Source organism: Lepidochelys kempii, chromosome 6 (assembly GCF_965140265.1).
Source record: "Lepidochelys kempii isolate rLepKem1 chromosome 6, rLepKem1.hap2, whole genome shotgun sequence".
Classification (NCBI taxonomy): Eukaryota; Metazoa; Chordata; order Testudines; family Cheloniidae; genus Lepidochelys; species Lepidochelys kempii.
Window position 1 is genome coordinate 70559681 of NC_133261.1, and position 19108 is coordinate 70578788.

The window sequence follows — 19108 nt, forward strand, 5'->3', positions numbered from 1 at the left end:
CTTAAACTAATTTAAAGCTGATACTTGTGCTGTTTTGCTCACCCTTACATTCTTATGTGTTAGAGAAGTTTGTGCTATAGTACATCAGGAAGCCTTAAAACACAAGGTAATAGATCACAAATGCCAAAGCTAGATGCAACAAGTTGAGTTATAGACAGAGCTGGGTTGTGAATTAATGGGTTGTGTGACTTGCTTTGGGATATGTGACATTTCACCTATCTAGATCACTAATTATAATCTGGCTCACGCTGGTAGGAACCAAAATTAATTACTGTACCAACTCACTGTCGGATTGCAGTTGAAACTGATCGGAGCGTGTTGGGTTCTAGGTGGGATGCACTAGCACAGGGCTTCCCACCAAGATCTTAAAGAAGGATCTAAGTGAGTGAAACTACAGCATGATCTAACAGAATTTTTACATGCAGCCGTCCTGATCCACAACGTAGAGGATCTTGTTGGTTGGCTACTTGGGATGCTATTAATGCCCAGGAGATGCTTAAGGGCTACATTCAAAGTATTTGCAAGAAGGAATGGGGAAGGGCATTACTATATTTTGGTTTCTGCATGAGTTAAGATCATTCGGTATTCAATCTGATTTAATTATTTGTATATACCTTGTGGTGAGGTATGAGACTGAAATAACATTCTTCAGTTCATCTCTCGGCTAGAAGATACTTAAAGGTAGGTTTTGTCTAATCTACTTTATGTAGACCATATGCATACAGACATTTTCTGAGAAAAAAGGTTTCTCATTAACTCCTTTGGTGCTGAATGAAGTATTCAGCTCTTCCTGGAAGCTTGCTCCAACAGTAGATCATAAAAAGATTGATGCATTTTACTGTGCCTGCATTTCTTGGAATAGTCTTGACCACTGTAGTGTTGCTATTACCTGCAGCACTTATTCAGAACCCGAATTACACATTTAGTAACCAAGTTTCTTGTGCTTTGTTCTTGGTAGTCCAAGGTGCACTGATACTTGCAGAGCTGCTTTCTGCAGTGAAACGTTCACTGGCTCGAACTCTGGTAATCATCGTCAGCCTGGGATACGGGATAGTCAGGTAAATAACAACCTCATCTCATGTTACAGGCTCAACACGTTTCTTTAAAGTGGTTAAACGACATTTGAATGTTATTAGCAAACTTGGAAAATGGATGCTGCAGTGGGACAAAATGAAGTCAAATGTTAAATAAAAAAATTATTGTAACCAAAAATGGAAAGAGCATTTTAAAGAGAGAGAAGACAAAAATCTTTCTGTGGTTCAATACTCTTCTCAGATTGGAGACCCTGTCAGTGAGGAAGCTGACCTATCTACCGAAAAATGACATTTCGTAATGCATATGAGCTTAAATAAATGTTTCTTGAGAGTGTTAAAAATTAACCCAAAGTTTAAAAAAAACATAGCTGCTGACAGCCCTAAGTAATGGATTCTGTTAACACAGTCGCTCTCCATCATGTAGTCAGGTGCGTGTGAAGGCTGTGTGCATGCATGATCAGATACTACTGTGCAGTGAATATAATTGAGTACAAAGTGCTCAGTGTCCAGGAGAGGAAAATATCAGCAAGTGGGTGAGTTATGGGGAATGGTAGAAGTGTGATCGATCATTCAAAATATTTTCTTTAAACCCTTTAAATGTGGATAGTAACGGGACTAAAACAGGTAGAGAGAACTGTTCTTAAGTGCATTTGCTGAATCTTCTTGATATGGGAGGGAGTATGGAGATGAGTGGGTGGGGACGACTTTAGATACCCACTTCAGGGAATATGCAGTTCTGGTTCTGATCTTTTTAAAGAAAGATATGGAAAAACTAGAGAGGATGCAACAAATGCAAAAGGATTAAAGGATAAGACCTATGAGGAAGGACCAAATGCACTAAAATGTGTGTAATCTAGAGGGGACAGAACATGGGGGACAAAGTTTGGCATAGAGATCAGAATAACTCTAATAAATGAAGAAAAGTATTTCAGAAGACAATAGAACCAAGATTAAAGGAAGCCAAGAAAGGAAAATGTTAAACTAGATTTTGGGGATGTTATGGTTCTTAGGCTAGACTGAGATTAATCCATTATCTCTCACAATGAAAGTCTAAAACTTTTTTGAATGTTCAAAAAGCGGTTAGAGAAGACCACTTCTGTATGTATATTATAAATTCCCATGAAGCGTGAGACAAACTTTTTCTGTGTCTGAAATTAAGTCTGGGTCTTGAAGTGGTTTTTATCTTACACATAGTGTGTGAAACTTTCATTGTACTGTACTCTTAAAATCACACCTTTTTAAATTCAAGCCTGGACAAAGCCTAATGTGACACCATGAGCCTAGAGCACCAAAACAAAATAACTTCCTAGATTTGTAACTTGTGATGAGAAACCTTGAATCATGTGCCTTTTGCTGAGGTGTGGTTTTTTTTTTAGCTTTTTTCACTTTTTTTTAATATTTCCCTGCAGGCCTCGTCTTGGAGTCACTCTTCACAAAGTAGTTACGGCTGGAGTGCTCTATTTATTATTTTCTGGCATGGAAGGTGTCCTTAGAGTCACAGGGGTCAGTAGACGCTTACCTATGTTTTCATGTGTGCCACGGATGTAGCAATTGTTGGTCTTATGTGTGATTACGTATACTGTAATGTAGTGAAGGATCCTTGGGCTATGCTACAATAGGGAAATTTGGAGAATGAAAATTCCCAGTGCCTTAGGGAGGAGAGAAGACAGTTGTGAAGTGTTGTGGAGAAGGCTTTATTTTTCCAGCTATTTTACCAATTTCTTGCCATGTCTCCTCCCCAAAATGTAATTCTCTGCAATGGAAAATAATTTTGGTGCTTTGAAATAGGAATACTTGAAAATAAGTGGAGTTTTTGGGTCCAGAATTGACAAGGTTTTGAATTTGTGCCTAGTAGTCAAGGGAGGTTTCACTGGGCCTTGTGCAGGGGGAAAAACATGCTGGCAAATAGAAATGGATGCTCCTTGCAAATTTTTGAAGCTGCATATTTTAATAGCCCGGTGAAGACTATTTTAATTCTTAAAAGCTTTTATTGTAGTCATTTTTGAGGTCGATGGGGTTTGGCTTCACAAGGACAATATTTGATCCTTTAATTTGGTTTTGCACCTGACTTGATAGAATTCTTGGGATAGCTTATTTTGACTTTGTCTCTTATTTGGTACCCTTTCAGTTTTTCTATGGCGCTATGGCTCTGATAGCAAACTTGGGTCTATCAGTGATTGATGCCTGTATTATTTTGTGGATATCCTTTCAGAAGTTGCACAATATGGCTAATTTTTCTAGGAAATGTTCAGTGCCTGGTGCGGAGACCAGTACAAGTGAATTTCTTAACAAAATAACATCCTAAATGAATTTTTGTGTATGTGCGAGAGGACTGTTGATCACATCTTGTATGTTGTCTCCTAGTGGGTTCCATCAACTTGTGCCATTTTGTTTAAATTTAGTGCTCAAAAGTGGAACATGTAGTCTTTGGCACCAACACAGTAAAAGGCTTACCTGCAAAGATCTATAACAAACTTTCTGTAAGAAGTGTTATTGCAGCGCAGCACCATCAAGGCTGTCTGCTCATTAGGGGTGTCTGCTCAATGAGTTACTTACCTACTCTAAAAACTTACTTCTTGCCATATCAGTTGCTTGTGGGGATCAGAACTGTGTGGCGTTTTCTGCTTTTAATAAAATACTCTGTCCCTTGTGTTGAACACTTAATTCAAACCCTCTGCTTCAACAGCAAGGCATAGGGGCTTAATAGCTTTCCAGTTCTGTATTTATGTTCTCTGATGGTAAAATGATAACCTGGGACTGAATGCTTGATGATTTTTGGTGTGTGCTTTGCTTTCCCATTCATCTTGTTCTCACTGGGTCTTTCTCTTTATCTCTAGGCACAGAATGATCTTGCCTCCTTGGCTTTTATTCCCCTGGCTTTCCTAGATACTGCCCTCTGCTGGTGGATATCCTTCTTCACTGTTTAATTTGGTGCAGTGTTTTTTCTTTGGAGTTTGGTCTTCAGGGAATCTTTCCGCAGCAAACATTTTTTGCCATATTGAATGACATACCATCTTTTTGTCGAACAGCTACCATAGGCCCTGTGGCCTAAGGGTTCAGGTAAGCTCTATTTCCATAACTCATGTAACAAATTTTAAATTGCCAACAGAGGTTTGTGAATGGGTTTTGGAACAGGTCCTAGCCCTTACCATAGTGAACATGTAGTTTTTGTGTTGTGGTGGTCTCTGCTTATTGATGTGAGTGTACTCTAAAGTTGTATTGAAGCAGTATTCAGAACAGCAGCTTTTGGACTATGGTCCGTCCTGACCTTACTGAGAGTATTTTTGTTTGGGAGTGGTTTGTTTTTTTTGGCGGGGAGGGGTGGTTTTGAGTTTTTTGGTTTTGTTTTAGACTGGTAGAAAACTCTTTATTTTAACACTAGTGCTAAAATTTCTTCTCAGAACTTACAGGTCTCATAAAGTAGTTTGGGGACAAGAAAGAGTTAACTTTTTAAGCAGTTTTCTCAGTCATTTGTTTAAATCTCTTCCCAGCCTCCTCTTCCACATTTACTGTTTGTCTTCTGCTGCGCTGAGACCCTTTGAGTTTAGGACTTGACTAGGTTTAGTATAAGCAAAGATCGAGATTTAGTATAAGCTCTTGAAACTACCAAACCTGAAAAATTAGGATATGCCAAAAAGTTCACCTTTCCCTTTCCAGGCCAGGGCAACCCCCTTATTCCTCTTACAATGATGTCAGTCTTTTGTCTTAAACACATGTTTGATTATTGTACAATTAAAATTGCAGGAAAGTAGGTAAAGACAAACATGGATGTGCTGTCCATTTATATTAAAAACATGACCAGGTTTTAAACCTATTTTTCTCTTCTCAAAATGCATGTTAAGTTTTCCTGCAGGTATGAACTACTGTAGTGTAGTTGTGAAATTTTGCATCAGGCTAGCTTACTGATGTGGTGATATCAGAGTACTAGGCCTGGATGGAGTGGGGTGACATAAAAGGATGGGTATGGAAAACCAGTTGTAATAAACCACTGTTCAGGAGCACTGCCGCTGGATGACCTTCTGCAGTGCAGGAGGGCTGGGTCACCGTGGCTGTGCTGTGGTTAGGGAGGGTTGCAGGGGCGCTATGTCTGTATGGCCTGACAGTGTTGCTTGAGATGTGTACAAAAGCTGTATCCTACTTGTTATCAAGAACTTGATTCTTAAGCTTGCTTTCCTTGACTTGCCATACATATTCATCAGCCTGACTCAAACGATGAAGCTGCTAAAACTGCGGAGGAACATTGTGAAACTCTCTCTTTACCGGCATTTCACCAACACTCTTATCTTGGCAGTAGCAGGTGAGCTGTGGGTTCCCTTCCTCACTAAATAGTGCACTTTCCAGGTATTATGGGGCTGGTTTAGTTTACTAAAGCTCTGCTTTGGGTCAGTTTATTGGCCTTTGGCATTTCAGTGTTTGCTCTTGAACACTCAGACTTGCATAGTGGTGGGCTTCTGCCAGATTTTTTCTGACTATCCATAAACAGTAGCTTCAAATTAGCATTTATCTGAATAAGCTTAATAGTTTTTTGAAGTTTCTTTTATTATGGTCCCCTTTCCTCTCCCACCTCCTCTCCCCAGACATCCTCATGCTTCACTAGCAGCAGCATCCCATGCTGAAATCTCCTGCTCAGATGGGTAGTGGCTTCCTCCAAGACTTCAGTACCACTTTGTACTGGTTAATGGGGGCTTTTAAAATGTGTTATGGCTCCACCATGCTGACAGCTTAATCTTTGAGCAGAGTGGCTTTGTGAAAAAGAACATCTGCTCATTTTAGAAAAGAGAGGGCAGGCTATTTTTGGACGGGAAATTAGAATTTAAAGTTTGTACCTATTTGCATCAAATAAAATCCAGCTAACATCAAGGACATACCTAATAATACTACCAGACTCCATTTTTCTTACCCACCCAAAAACCCTATCCAGGCAGTGAGCAGATTGCTATTAACTCAACTCCCATAAGGGACTGAGATGTTTGAAACTTGTTTTAGAAAATGCGCCCATTAAATAGGTGGGTTTGGTTGACATTCTTGGCAGCATCTGAAACTAAGCTGCTCCAAAATACAACCAGTATTAAAAAAAACTCCATCCTTTAAAGCCCACTATGGGGAACGCTTAGCTTCTGCATTAAAACTTGCTTTTGGCCCAGGGTAATAAGATCTAAATTCCAGGAATGGTAGGTGGGAGGCTTGGTTACTTCATGATCAGATTACAAGTACAAAATATTTTAAAGAGGCCTGATGTCTTTGAATGCCAATATCCTAATCTGTCTCTCTAAAAGAAGGAAAGTAAGATGAGCATGGGAAATGCAGGTTTGAGGTTTAGCTCAGACCTTTTTACTTGAAGAGATAGAGTATAGTATTTGAAGCCTCTGATCTGAAATATCTTGACTTCTTGTCAGAACCAGTCGGAAATTGACCTTAACTTAACTTTTATTTTTTTCCAAAGGCTGATAAATTGAGTTACATGCAGTTCACTCTGAAGGTCTTTGGAATGAAACCTTGTACAGTATCAGCAGAACCTTGTTTTTAAAATCATTAGATTCCTTGGCATTTTTCATAAGATCAATGGGTTTTCTTTGTGTAAGTCACCAATCTGCCATGCAATGTATTGTGTGCCAATTGATTGCAAGTATGCTTGCTTGAGGTAACTATTCTTCACTATTGCTGTGGATGTAGCTTGTAAAGAACTATAGATTTCATAAATGTTAAACTGTTACATTGTCTAGAATGCTGCTAGAATTAAGTTATGTAATTCTTTAAAAAATAGTCCCATGGAGAAGAAGGAAGTAGTGGGGGATCATTCCCTGCCATGTCTTGGACAAGCATGCTTTGGGGGAAACAACAACATTGAATTCAGCTCTCAATTTCAGTGGCTGAATTAACTGATGTGAGATGACTTCCGCAGAATCATCGTCCCTTTGTGATTGGAAGAAAAGGATGTAACAGGAAAAGTTTAAACCATCAACAATTTACTGTAAAAGGCTTTTGCCTTTGAAGTCCCGGGGCATGATTACTTAGTTCTTAGATACTCTAGTGGTAGAAAAACTCTGACTTACTGGTTTTATCAAGTTTTTTTTTTTTTTTTTTGCCTTCAGCATCTATTGTATTTATCATCTGGACCACCATGAAGTTCAGGCTGGTGGATTGTCAGTTGGTGAGTTTGCATCTTATACCTAAGTGGTTTCCATGATTACGACTTCCTTCCTTAAAAATCTGGATTTGGAGGTAGAGGAAGTAAGGTTGGGGAAGCTGGCAGATGCTCTTCCTGTAGGGTCCACTGTATGCTCCTCCACATGAAGGGAAGTCTTAATCCATGGAAACTTATAGCCTTTGGGGAGCCGTTTAGAACAGAACTGCAACTTTACTCCTTGTCACAGGTGTTTCTAGTTCACCAGTGTATTTTAAAAAAAAAAAAGACTGAGGGCATGGATTCTCTATTTTCTTGACAGGACTGGCAGGAGCTGTGGGTGGATGATGCCATCTGGCGACTGTTGTTCTCAATGATCCTTTTTGTCATCATGGTTCTATGGAGGCCGTCTGCCAACAACCAAAGGTTTAACGCATTTTACCTTAAAGTAATCTTGACTTCTTAAAGTCAAGTCTATCCAAAGAGCATTTCCAGCAGTCCTGGTGTACTGCATGGTCACTTGCTAAACTTTTCTGCAGGCTCTGAGAGCTGTGTGCATGCGTGCGTGTGTGTATAGGGATTGAGAAGGAAGTATAGTTCATGTTGTATATCCTGACCACAGAAAGTGGAAGTAGCATTTGTAGATTTATAGGCTCTCCTTAGTAACATTTATTTAAAAAAGGGAAATGGTATGAGTACTTAAATTATCTCAGCTTGTGGTTGATCAAAAATCTAACTTAGTTAGAGGGAGCTGTCCAGAATAGTGAAATAATAAAAATGGCAAGATAATCAATCTCTTCAAAATGACATTTATGTAAGATATTTTGACTTTGTGCATCTGTCTCATGGTGTCTTCATTCTTTCCTCTTCTCAAAAGGTTTGCTTTCTCACCATTGTCTGAGGAAGATGAGGATGAACAGAAAGAGCCCATGTTAAAGGAAAGCTTTGGTAATGTTGGAATTATTAATATTAATATGGGAGACTGCCAGACACACTCTTAACCATACATTCTTTAAATCCAAAGGCCAAATGGTGTTTTATACAATTGCTCTAAACATACCTAACAGCCTAAAAATAAGCCAGGGGCAGACAAACTTTTTGGCTTGAGGGCCCCATTGGGTTTCCGAAATTGTATGGAGGGCTGGTTAGGAGGGGCAGTGCCTCCCCAAACAGCCAGACATGGCCTGGCCTCCGCCCCGTCCAACCTCCCCTGCTTCTCGCCCCCTGGCGGCCCCCCCGGGACTCCTGCCACATCCGATTCCCCCCTGCCCCATGACTGCCCCTGGAACCTCTGCCCCTGACTGCCCCCCAGGACTCCTGCCCATTCCAATCCCCCGTGTCCCCTGACTGCCCCCCTGGGACCTCTGCCCCCACTCAACAACCCTGTTCCCCGCCCTCTGACCACGCCGACCCCTATCCACACCCCCACCCCCTGACCACCACCCCGAACTTCCCTGCCCTCTATCCAACCCTCCTGCTCCTTGCCCCCTTACTGTGCTGTCTGGAATGCTGGTGGCGCTGCAGCTGCGCTGCCCAGAGCACCAGGGCAGGCAGCCGTGCTGCCCAGCTGGAGCTGGCCACGCCATCGTGCAGCACCGAGCACTGGGTCAGGCCACCCAGAGCATTGCGCTGGTGGCACAGTGAGCTGAGCCTGCCTAGGAAAGGGAACAGTAGGGGAGGGGCCAGGGACTAGCTTCTCGGGCCAGGAGCTCAGGGGCCAGGCAGGAGGGTCCCGCAGGCTGGATGTAGTTTGCCCATCTCTGAAATAAGCAGTCACTACACCCAATACAGTACTAAAGTATTTGTAAGCCTGTGATCAGTATACTTACAAATAGGCCAGACCTAGAGAAAACCATCTTATCCTGGTGTGCTCCAGCATGATCATGTAGGGGTCTGACAAAGAAGCTTCAGATTCATGGCTTTTTTTATACCTTTCACTAGCTTTAGCAAAAGTCCAGTTTGAAGGAGTTTCTCCTTGCTTCTTTCCTTCCTCCAAGGCCTTCCTTTATCTCCTCCTCTCCCCCTCCCCCAACCGCTCAGCAGCAGAAGTGTGGGAAGGTTTGTGTTTGTTTCTCTTAAGACCATTTTTTCTTTGTCTTGTTACTGCAGCTCTTTATTTTATTAGTTAGTTTTTTGAACCATACGTCCTTTCCACACTACAAGTGATACTATTTATTATTCTCATGGCCTTCCTTTACTTGCTGATTAGAGCCCCTTCCTTACTGGCCACAAACCAGAAAGCAAATATATTATTTTCTCAACCAAACTTAAGCTAACTTTTTAATTCTTTTAATTTCATAACTAAGCCTAAAGACAGGAACAGAATCTTTCTGATTTTCCTTTCTTTGGGGGTGGGAAAGGAATCTTAGTGCTGAATTAATCAAGGACAGGTATAGCAGCACTGTCACCAGCAGCGTAAACTCCTCCACGCTGCCGCTAGACTTAACCCTAGCCTTAGAGGAACACCACCACTAAATGTTCAGTCTCTGCGTGGCCTGTTCAGTCTCTGACTTCTCAGATGAAACTGCCAATGGGGGCACTCGTGTGTAATCTTGTCCACTAGGAACTGGTCTGAGATCTTCAACTTTGTAGGCAACTAGCCTTCAGATAGTGGGGACTTTCAGATGCTACTGCTGGACAGCAAATTAAGATGGATTAGACATGATGATTGAAAGGCTCACAGAAAAGGTGGGGGAGCTGGTTCTTACAGGAACAGTGAAATGGATCATGCATAAAAGTACACTGAAGAAAGATCCTTTTCCTCTTAGAGTTATAGTTATCATAGGTGTTCACTGAGCTTCACTTTGGACTTGCCTAGACTGTGCAGCAATGCACACTGGGGGGGAGTGATTTCTAAAGTGTGTGAATGTGGTGTGCACTAAAAGTTTCCTGTAGCACTTCAACATAGTGCTGTTTCCACACACCCCTAGGGTGCATTGTTGCACCATGCACACCAACCCTTAGTATTGTTTGTTAAAAATGTATATGAATTTTTCTGAGAAATTACTTTTGCTACCTGGAAAGGGGACTCTGCTTTTAAATAGGTAGCATGCCCTTTCCCCTAAATAATGACCTTTGGCTTCAGTAGAGTATTCCTAATAGATATGCCATCTACAGTTTACATTCTGACATAGTTTAATATCCCGTGTCTGTCGTGTCTCCCCTTTGCAGAGGGAATGAAAATGAGAAGTACAAAACAAGAACCAAATGGAAATGTGAAAGCAAACAAAGCTGTGAGTATGCCCTTCCCACCTTGGCCCTATCACTAGGTAAAAGTAATGCCAGATCACTCAGTTGGCTGCCACTTAAATAGGAGCTCTGTAACAGGAGCAAACCAAGTATCTGTGTTTGTCCTTTCCAAGAAGTGAGTGATTTGGGTCAAAACATGATGATCGTGGTGCTTGTGAACAGATTTTGTGTTTTTAGCTTTCTGGTAAATCAGAATTCAGTGTGTGCTTTGAGAACTTGCACATAATGCATTAGAGACAGAACTGTTTCATATTACACGAAGTGTAATAATTTAGCCTTTGTGTAGCTAGTCTCTCAGGTTCTAAGATTGCTTCAAAACAGAAAAATACATGGAAGTTGAACTGGATTCAGAGGGCATTTACACTGCTTACCCTATGTTTCCAAATCCTGTATGCTTTTCAGTCAGATGCACAACCACCTGAGGTACATGTGTATCTTTTGTGAGTGCATTTAAGACGTCTGCATTTTCCACATGTGACCCTGTAAAACTCAGGATTTATTCACGAGTAGGTAGAAAATGCATTCCAAAGTTGTTTCTCTAAAGCCTTCAGGGTCGAGCTCATTTTTGTCTAAAGCATGCATAAACTGTAGAACCCTGTTGCTCCCTGAAATCTCTGTTCTGCTTTGGCAGTAGCAAGGAGTTCCTCAAACTCTTGAGTCAGCAGCAAGGACATTCAAATAAAGATGACTTCTAATTCACAGATATCCTTAATATAAAGATAAAACTGCCCATTGTTTTCTGTTCAGCAAAAAAGCAGAGTAGAAATATGTTCAGTGCTCAAAAATCCTGCGTAATATTATGTATCGCAAATCAAAATGTCAGTTCATACAAATCAACAGTCCTCCTAGTGCTATGAAAGTGCTGAGAGTCTCAACAAAAATTAGGAAGGTTACATTAACATAGGGTGTACTCTTTAATCTTTTGAATGCCACATTCTGAATCCTATTTTTGTGTTTTAATACCATGTTTTATACATTATTGTAGCATTTTAAGTTCATTCTTGGCTGAGTAGGCACTGGCTTAAAATGGCTGAAAAATGTTTTAAACATTTATTTTGACTTCCCTGCTCCTCTGAATTCGATTCCTTTATCCAGAAATAACAATTTGTATTTCTTGTGTGGGCATCCACTATAGTTAATGCTGAACTTTTCAGGTAGGCTAGAGGAAATGTATTCATTTGCAAACCCCTTCAGAGTCTTGTCATTTTTTATTTTAATGTTGGTTTCTGTGCTTCTAGCAGGAAGATGATCTGAAGTGGGTAGAAGAGAATGTTCCTTCTTCAGTGACTGATGTGTGAGTATCTGTGCTGTGACAAGCAGCAGCAGCAGCTGCACTGGAGTCAGAAGCGCTGGAAGTATAGTTAGAATGCCAGCAGTTGTGGTGCTGGCTCTGCTGGGCAAGTGCTGAACCCTTTCTGGAGTTGGCCTCTGACTTTAAGAGTACGTCTGTGCAGCATGCTAAGTGTAAATATATAGCCATATGTAGTAGTTGATAGGGTTTATTAAGTGGTTTTTAAAAAAAAATCTAGAACTGCACCTTCTTTAAATCTTGGTGTTTGTCCTTCTCTTGCTGCTGTGGTGAAATTATCCTTAAACGTAATGCATCTGCTGAAATGTAGACTGGGAATTTCTTAAATAGTCACTACAGTTGGTAGTGGTAGGTGCAAATGGTCCCTTATGAGGATTTGACCTCAAGTTGAAAATCAGCAGTACTACAAGTGAGGCTACTGGGAATAAGTAAGTCTCTGGTTCAATATTTTGGTGACATGTTTGGTTTTAAGCGTTCAACATTTGTGTAGTTAGAGGTATCACACAAGGTAAAGTCCTAGTCCTTTTAGTTAAAGGACCAAGACATTTAAAAGATACAGGACAGAGCTGACACATTCTTGTGCTCTGTGGATGGAGAAATCAGTGTGATTCTGACCATGAGTAGTGATATTTGTATGAAAGAAACTTTTTCCTGTTGTGGCTTCTGTATATCATCTCATGACTATGAATAATGAGCTGAAGTCAGTGTTAGCCACCTGTGTTTTGAATCTCATGTCCAATGACTTGCTTTTTTTTTTGTGGAGTTAAAATCAGATTAGCTTCCCTCAGTAGTGTGCTCTGGATGTACATTTGAGTGTTTTTCCTAATATAATATAAATTGTGAATAATTTTTATTAAGTTGGGTAGTTAAGACAGAATGTCTGGGCCTTCTGTTTAGTGGCTGTTTAGTTTAGTTCAATACTTGACATTGGTAGTGTGGAAGCCCACTGTACACAACCGGTATCACTTCTGCCTTAATAGTGATTTTTACAGTTTAAACTTTGGTGTTCTGTGCCTAAATTTCTTTTTTTAAATCATATGTAAACCATGATGGATACTGGCTTATAGTTCTGATACTGGCATTCCAGCAGAAAACTCAGATCCTGGATTTAAATACACAACTCTGTTTAACAAAAATACAATTCAGTTTATACATGATAGGATACTAAGTACAGTTTCAGAATACTACACTGAGGAAAACCGGTGTATCTTGTGAAAATTTGTCTTCATTTGCCTGGGGTTTGTCTTTAATTAGAGGGTACCGAAAGCTAGTAAAAGGCAAGATACTCCTCTCCACCACATAAAGTAAATAAGAGGTTATAAAAGACACTGTCATTTTACTTGAGAGTTTTTGAAAGTTGATATCTTCTGGCTGATTTCAAGTGATGGGAATTTGAGAGCTGGACAATTAAAGCAGAACTTAGGAACTGATTTTGTTATTGGTATTTGATAATACTACATAGGTCCTATCTCACTCTGTTAATGTCTTTCTCTGTCTTCCTCCAGTTCTCTAATTTTAGCAAAGGGTTGGTGGTCTTCTCCATTATAACCTATTCCTGTCAAAAAGCTGGAGGTGTTAAAACTGACATTGATGTTTTCAGTCATTTAGTGCTTGGGTCTGTGTACCAATCTTTGTTTGTTTTTTACTGCAGTGCTCTCCCAGCCCTTCTGGATTCAGATGAGGTCAGTAAACAAGCCTTCAGCACAAATTGAAGTCTTATGACATGCCAAGGGAGTCATGAGTCTTTCATTAAAGAGGTTGACTTGGCCTGTTAGAACTGAGCTTTATGTTCCTATAAATGCGGCAGGAAAGGGGAGGGGAGGAAGTACCGATGTTCTAATTGGATGAAATACAATAATTTGCCCTAAATATGAACAGTGTAAACTAGTGTTCAGCCGAAAGACTTTCAAGAATGGTAGAACCTGTGCAGCAGATTGCAATTTATCATGAAACAATTATTTTAAATCCAAATGATTTAAAATACTAGATGCTCCCTTCATGTAGTAGTGCCATGCATGTTTACTCAAAGTAAAGCTGCATTTCCCTGTCTCCTTCCACGTTTGTGTGAATTCCAGTAACTTATGTTGTAGCAAAACAGTGCTGTTTCTGGCTCTCTGGCTCTGCAGATGCTGGTGCATAAATTAGAAGCTGTTTCTAGAACAGTGGTCCCCAAATTGGTGGGGGGGGGACGGGACATTTTGTGGGCAGGGGTGCAGTGGGATGTCAGCCAGCCCTGGTTGGGAGGGAGCACTGTGCTTCTAGTCCCACTCTGCCCCCAGCTTCACTTCTTTTCCAAACTCATTCAGCCCCAGTCCTGCTCTGCCTCCAGGCCTGGGCCAGCCCCCATGGGAGGCAGGGAGGGAGTGCTACATTTCCAGCTCCGCTCTGCTGTGATTCCCTCTTTGCCCCCAGCCAAGCTCTGCCTCTAGCCCCAGCTCCTCCCCCATCCGCAGTGCCGCCCCCAGCTTTGCCTTCAGCCCAAGCTGGGGAAGCCTTGGCGGTGCTGTAATGGAGGGAGGTGCAGACAGATTCCATTAATGGTAAGTGGGGGTGCGACTGGAAAAGTTTGTGCACCACTGTTCTAGAAGTTGAGTTTTGGTTAATACCATCATTTGCATGTTGCTTTTGGGCCAAATAAAGGGTTAATATGTGAAATCTGTGCCTCATGTTGAATTACAATAAAATCAGTCACCTAAATAATGCTGACGGGTTTCAGAGTGGTAGCCGTATTACTTTGTATCAGCAAAAAGAATGAGGACTACTTGTGGCATCTTAAACTGCCCAAATAAATTTGTTATAAGCTTTTGTGGGTTAAAACCCACTTCATTAGATGCATGGAGTTGAAAATACAGTAGGAAGACACACACACACACGATGGGCGTGGCTATATCAGCTCTAATGAGACAAATCAGTTAAGGTGGAGCTATTATCAGCAGGAGAAAAAATACTTTTGTAGTGATAATCAGGATGGCCCATTTCAAACAGCTGACAAGGTGTGAGTAACAGCAGGGGGAAAAGTTAGTATGGGAAAATAGTTTTTAGTTTGTGTAATGACCCATCCACTCCCAGTCTTTATTCAAGCCTAATTTGATGATGTCCAATGCTATGAATGTTGATGAGTTGATTAAATTCTTGACAAAGTGTGCTCTCTACTGTATCTGGAACCACTAGGCAAAAATTGTTCTTGCTGAAGAGAATTTAATGAGAGAGACGATGGATTATTATAGCATTCTGCAAATTATTTAGTGAATAGTTTTTTCCTTGATTTTAGCACATATTTTTCTTTCTGCTTTTTGTAGTATTAGATGAGTTCCAAACTTTAAGGTTTGATTAAGAGTTCCCTTTTCACCTATTTGGGAGTGACAAAACGCAAACCTCCTGCTAGTTAGGGAGAAACGCATTATGTCAGTATTTGAGTGTGCTTCTCTCTAACCAGCATACGAAATTCTGTAATGTGTACATGATATGTATCTTCACACATTCAGAGTTAACATGTAATGATCTGACCTAAACAGAGAGAGAGTAGCAGTGTATACTCAGAAAGGTAACTTTTCCCCAATATGTGCTGTTAGATTTCTGACTGGACAAATTAATATCTTGTCAAAATTTGAGCACTCTCTTTATATATCTCTTATTCCGTGTATAACCACTGTTCTGCAATGCATGTGCGTTATCTATAAACATGTGACGAGTGGGCTCTTAGTACTGAGTGATGTAAACACAGAGACAAAAATTACGAACTTCAATGACCTTTTTTGAATTTTGCAGGAAAGAATGATTACACACTTTGAAAGATCCAAAATGGAGTGAAGAAGCAGCTTCTTGAAAGTTCTGTTTCCCGTAGGCTGCCCAGTGGATCAGGCGCATCCTACTTCTCTCTCTCGATCTTCACCGTTGGAACTGGACCCTGTATTTGAGCGAGGGCATCTTACACAGTTCACTGTGGAAGAGGTTCACGAGGACATTGATAAACCTTTGAAAAATGTTTGAATTTACAGTGAATTTACAAGTTTGGATTTTTAAGTGATTTAAATGTGTGTTCCAGCACCTTCTGTAACTTTCTTCAGATATTTAATCTGTCAAACTAAAAGTCCTAACATCTGACTGAGGGACTATGAATTCAATGTTACAATTAACTTCCACAGGTCAACTACCTGTTTTTGGTGGAGGGTAGAAGAAGGTGGTGAAGAGTTACTTTAGAAACAACCTTCCCATTTTATTGAAAATAATGGCTAATAGATGGAGACTGCGCAGCTGGCTTAGAAGGAGAGGAGGTTTTTGAGTAAGAAGCCCCAGTAATTGAAGGAAATCAATTGAGATACCAAAAAGGAAATATTTTGAAAAAGTTACAATGATATTGATGTTTTTAACAAAACCAAGTGCAATTTTATTAACAACACTGTGTATAGGAAAGATTTTCTATTTTAAATGTCATTGACCTAGGAGCAACAGTTGCATAACTTCAGCATTTGTTGTTGTGGCACATCTCATTGCCGGCAATGTGATGGATGCCTAAAAATGACTTACCCATACCTTCAAAGTGTTGCGTGGCCTAATAAAAACTTCCTACAACACTTTGCTAATGTTTGTCTATGAAGTTAAGCAAATATTAACTAGATATTTCAGTAGAACTCTACTCTGTGCAAGTGACCTGTCTGCCTCGAGGTCCGTACTTACCCATGAGATGATGGCACCACCTCCCAGAGGGAGCAGGTTCTTCTTTTCCCTGCAGGCAAAAGCTTTGCTGGTTTTGATCCTAATATGTTCTGCTGGGATACTTCGGCTCCTGGGGAAAGTTAAGCGCGGGGGGGGGGGGGCAATGGGGAGTTTAAAAAGTCACCTGTTACGTAAGTGGTTTAGTGATCGATTTTTTTCCTGTCTAGTCCATCCCTGGGGCCAACAAGTGCTTTCTGTTCATTTGATCAATGTCAGAGTTGCAGATTTCTATTCTGTACAGAATGGTCGTCTCATTTTTTAAAAGAGTGGAAAAAAGTCTTTGCTTTTGGTTTTTTAATAATTTTTCATACTTTCTAGCCTGGAAGTTTCACTTGGCAATAATTTACATGTGCATGCCCATTGTAGGCCACAGGTTTGCATGTGTAAGTTGCACGGGTGTGAGTGAGGCTATAATTGGCCTGCAGAGTCTTTACTACTGATAATGACACAGGAGGCAACAGCTTGACTGTTACATACCATGTGGAGTTTGCAGTACCACTAGTTAAGCAGGTTTTTACTTGTAAATTGAGCATATTTATTTCAGAAATTGATGAGATAACATGTAACACTCAAAGTGCCCTTGATAGAGCTGCTTTTGTGCAGGAGAACTGCACTAAAATCTCAGGTTTCAGAGTAGCAGTCATGTTAGTCTGTATCCGCAAAAAGAACAGGAGTACTTGTGGCACCTTAGAGACTAACAAATTTAGTCTCTAAGGTGCCACAAGTACTCCTGTTGGTTTTTACTAAAATCTCAGACTCAAACTTTAGATGAGCACAGTGGTCCCTTCTGGCCTTAGTCTGACCTTTTGCATGTTGCAGGCCACAGAACCTTGCCCACCCACTCCTGTAATAGACCCATAACTTGCAGCTGAGTTATTGAAGTCCTCAAATAATGATTTAAAGACTTCAAGTTACAGGGTATCAGCCATTTACTCTAGTTTAAATCAGCAAGTAAACCATGCCTAATAGTGCAGATGAAGGCAAAAAACCTACAGGGTCTTTGCCAATCTGACCAAGAGGAAGATTCCTTCCTGACCCCAAATATGGCAATCATTTGGACACGAGTATGTCAGCAAGATCCACCCGCCAGACATCCGGGAAGGAATTCTCTGTAGTAACTCGGAGCCCTCTCCATCTAGTGCTCCCGTCCCTGGATATTGCTACTAGCAGTCGCAGATGGGCCACATGTCATTGTAGCAGTCTCATCATACTATCCCCTCCATAAACTTACCAAACTCAGTCTTTCAAGCCAATGAGGTTTTTTGCCCCCATTGCTCCCCTTGGAAGGCTGTTCCAGAACTTCATTCCTCTGAGGGTTAGAAACCATCATCTAATTTCAAGCCTAAACTTGTTGATGGCCAGTTTATATCCATTTGTTCTTGTGTCAACATTGGTGCTTAACTTTAAATAACTCCCCTCCCTCCCAGGTATTTATCACTCTGATGTATTTATAGACAGCAATCATATCTCCCTTCAGCCTTTGGTTAGGCTAAATAAGCCAAGCTCTTTGAGTCTTTTCTCATATGGTAGGTTTTCCCTTCCTCTGATCATCCTGGTAGCTCTTCTCTGTACCTGTTCTGGTCTGAATTTATCTTAAAAATGGGAGACAAGAATTGCACATAGTATTCCTGATGAGGTCTCACCAGTGCCTTGTATAATGGCAGTAACACTTTCCTGTCCCTATTGGAAATGCCTCACCTGATGCATCCTAGGTTTGATTTAGCCTTTTTCATGGCCACATTGCATTGGTAGCTCATAGTCATCCTGTGATCAATTCTTACAACCAGGCCTTTTTCTCTTCTTTCACCTCCAACTGATAAATGCTCAGCAGAAATTCTTGTTGTTAGTCCCCAAGTGCAATGCCTTGCACTCTGCACTATTAAATTTCATCCTATTTCTATTATTTCAGTTTTCAAGGTTGTCCAGATCTTCTTGTATGATATTCCGGTTCTCCTTCCAACTTTGTCATGTGCAAATTTTATTAAAGCACTCCCACTTTTTATGCCAAGGTCATGAATGAAAATGTTAAATAAAATTTGGTCCCAAGATGGATCCCTCAAGAACTCCACAAGTAACCTCCCTCCAGCCTGACAGTTCCCCTTTCAGTATGAACCATTGTAGTCTCCCCTTTAACCAGTTCATTCTCCACCTTTTAGTTCTCATATTAATCCCAGTCTTCTCCAATTTAACTTATTATTTCCCATGTGGAACTGTACCAGATGCCTTACTGAAATCCAGGTAGATTCGATCTACTGCATTTCCTTTGTCTAGAAAATGGATTATCTTAGAGATCAAACCATGTTCATGTTTTTTGTAACACCACAGTCACATGCTTCCATAGGCCACTTTCCGCATCCAGCAGTCTACCCTCACAGTTCTTTAGTCCAGCTTCCATCTGAGAGTCCTGAATTTTCCCTTCTGCCTCCCCTCGTCTTCCCTCCATCATCAGCTTGAATACCCTTTGAAACTCAAGCATGCTTTCCACCTGCATCTCCAAACCTCGGATCTTCTCTTTCATTAGCTCTATCAGGCGCCACTTCATTCAAATGAAGTTTTTGGGCTCTTTGGGTACCTGTTCCAGGATAACGTACATCCCGTAGCATCCATGTCTAGTCATCTTCACTGTTTCTTCCATTCCTTGGATCACTACCACTGCTGCCTTTGTGTCTGTCATAG

General features: G+C 40.8%; 1 protein-coding gene across 6 annotated transcripts in view; it reads left to right on the plus strand.

The window, feature by feature from the left end:
• The window catches only part of TMEM87A (transmembrane protein 87A), a 29058-nt gene extending 12768 nt beyond the window's left edge, over positions 1 to 16290 (plus strand). Inside the window, exons 10-20 of one of the 6 annotated variants that reach the window (XM_073348649.1) lie at positions 959 to 1058; positions 2444 to 2537; positions 3872 to 3940; positions 5223 to 5331; positions 7127 to 7185; positions 7481 to 7584; positions 8036 to 8106; positions 10330 to 10391; positions 11646 to 11701; positions 13368 to 13398; positions 15485 to 16290. In XM_073348649.1, coding sequence (XP_073204750.1) covers positions 959 to 1058; positions 2444 to 2537; positions 3872 to 3940; positions 5223 to 5331; positions 7127 to 7185; positions 7481 to 7584; positions 8036 to 8106; positions 10330 to 10391; positions 11646 to 11701; positions 13368 to 13398; positions 15485 to 15526 — 797 coding nt within the window. In that variant the 3' untranslated portion in view covers positions 15527 to 16290. The remainder of the gene's footprint in view (positions 1 to 958; positions 1059 to 2443; positions 2538 to 3871; positions 3941 to 5222; positions 5332 to 7126; positions 7186 to 7480; positions 7585 to 8035; positions 8107 to 10329; positions 10392 to 11645; positions 11702 to 13367; positions 13399 to 15484) is intronic. The other 5 variants (XM_073348650.1, XM_073348651.1, XM_073348652.1 and 2 more) reach the window with 5 other exon arrangements.
• Positions 16291 to 19108: the final 2818 nt, after the last annotated feature.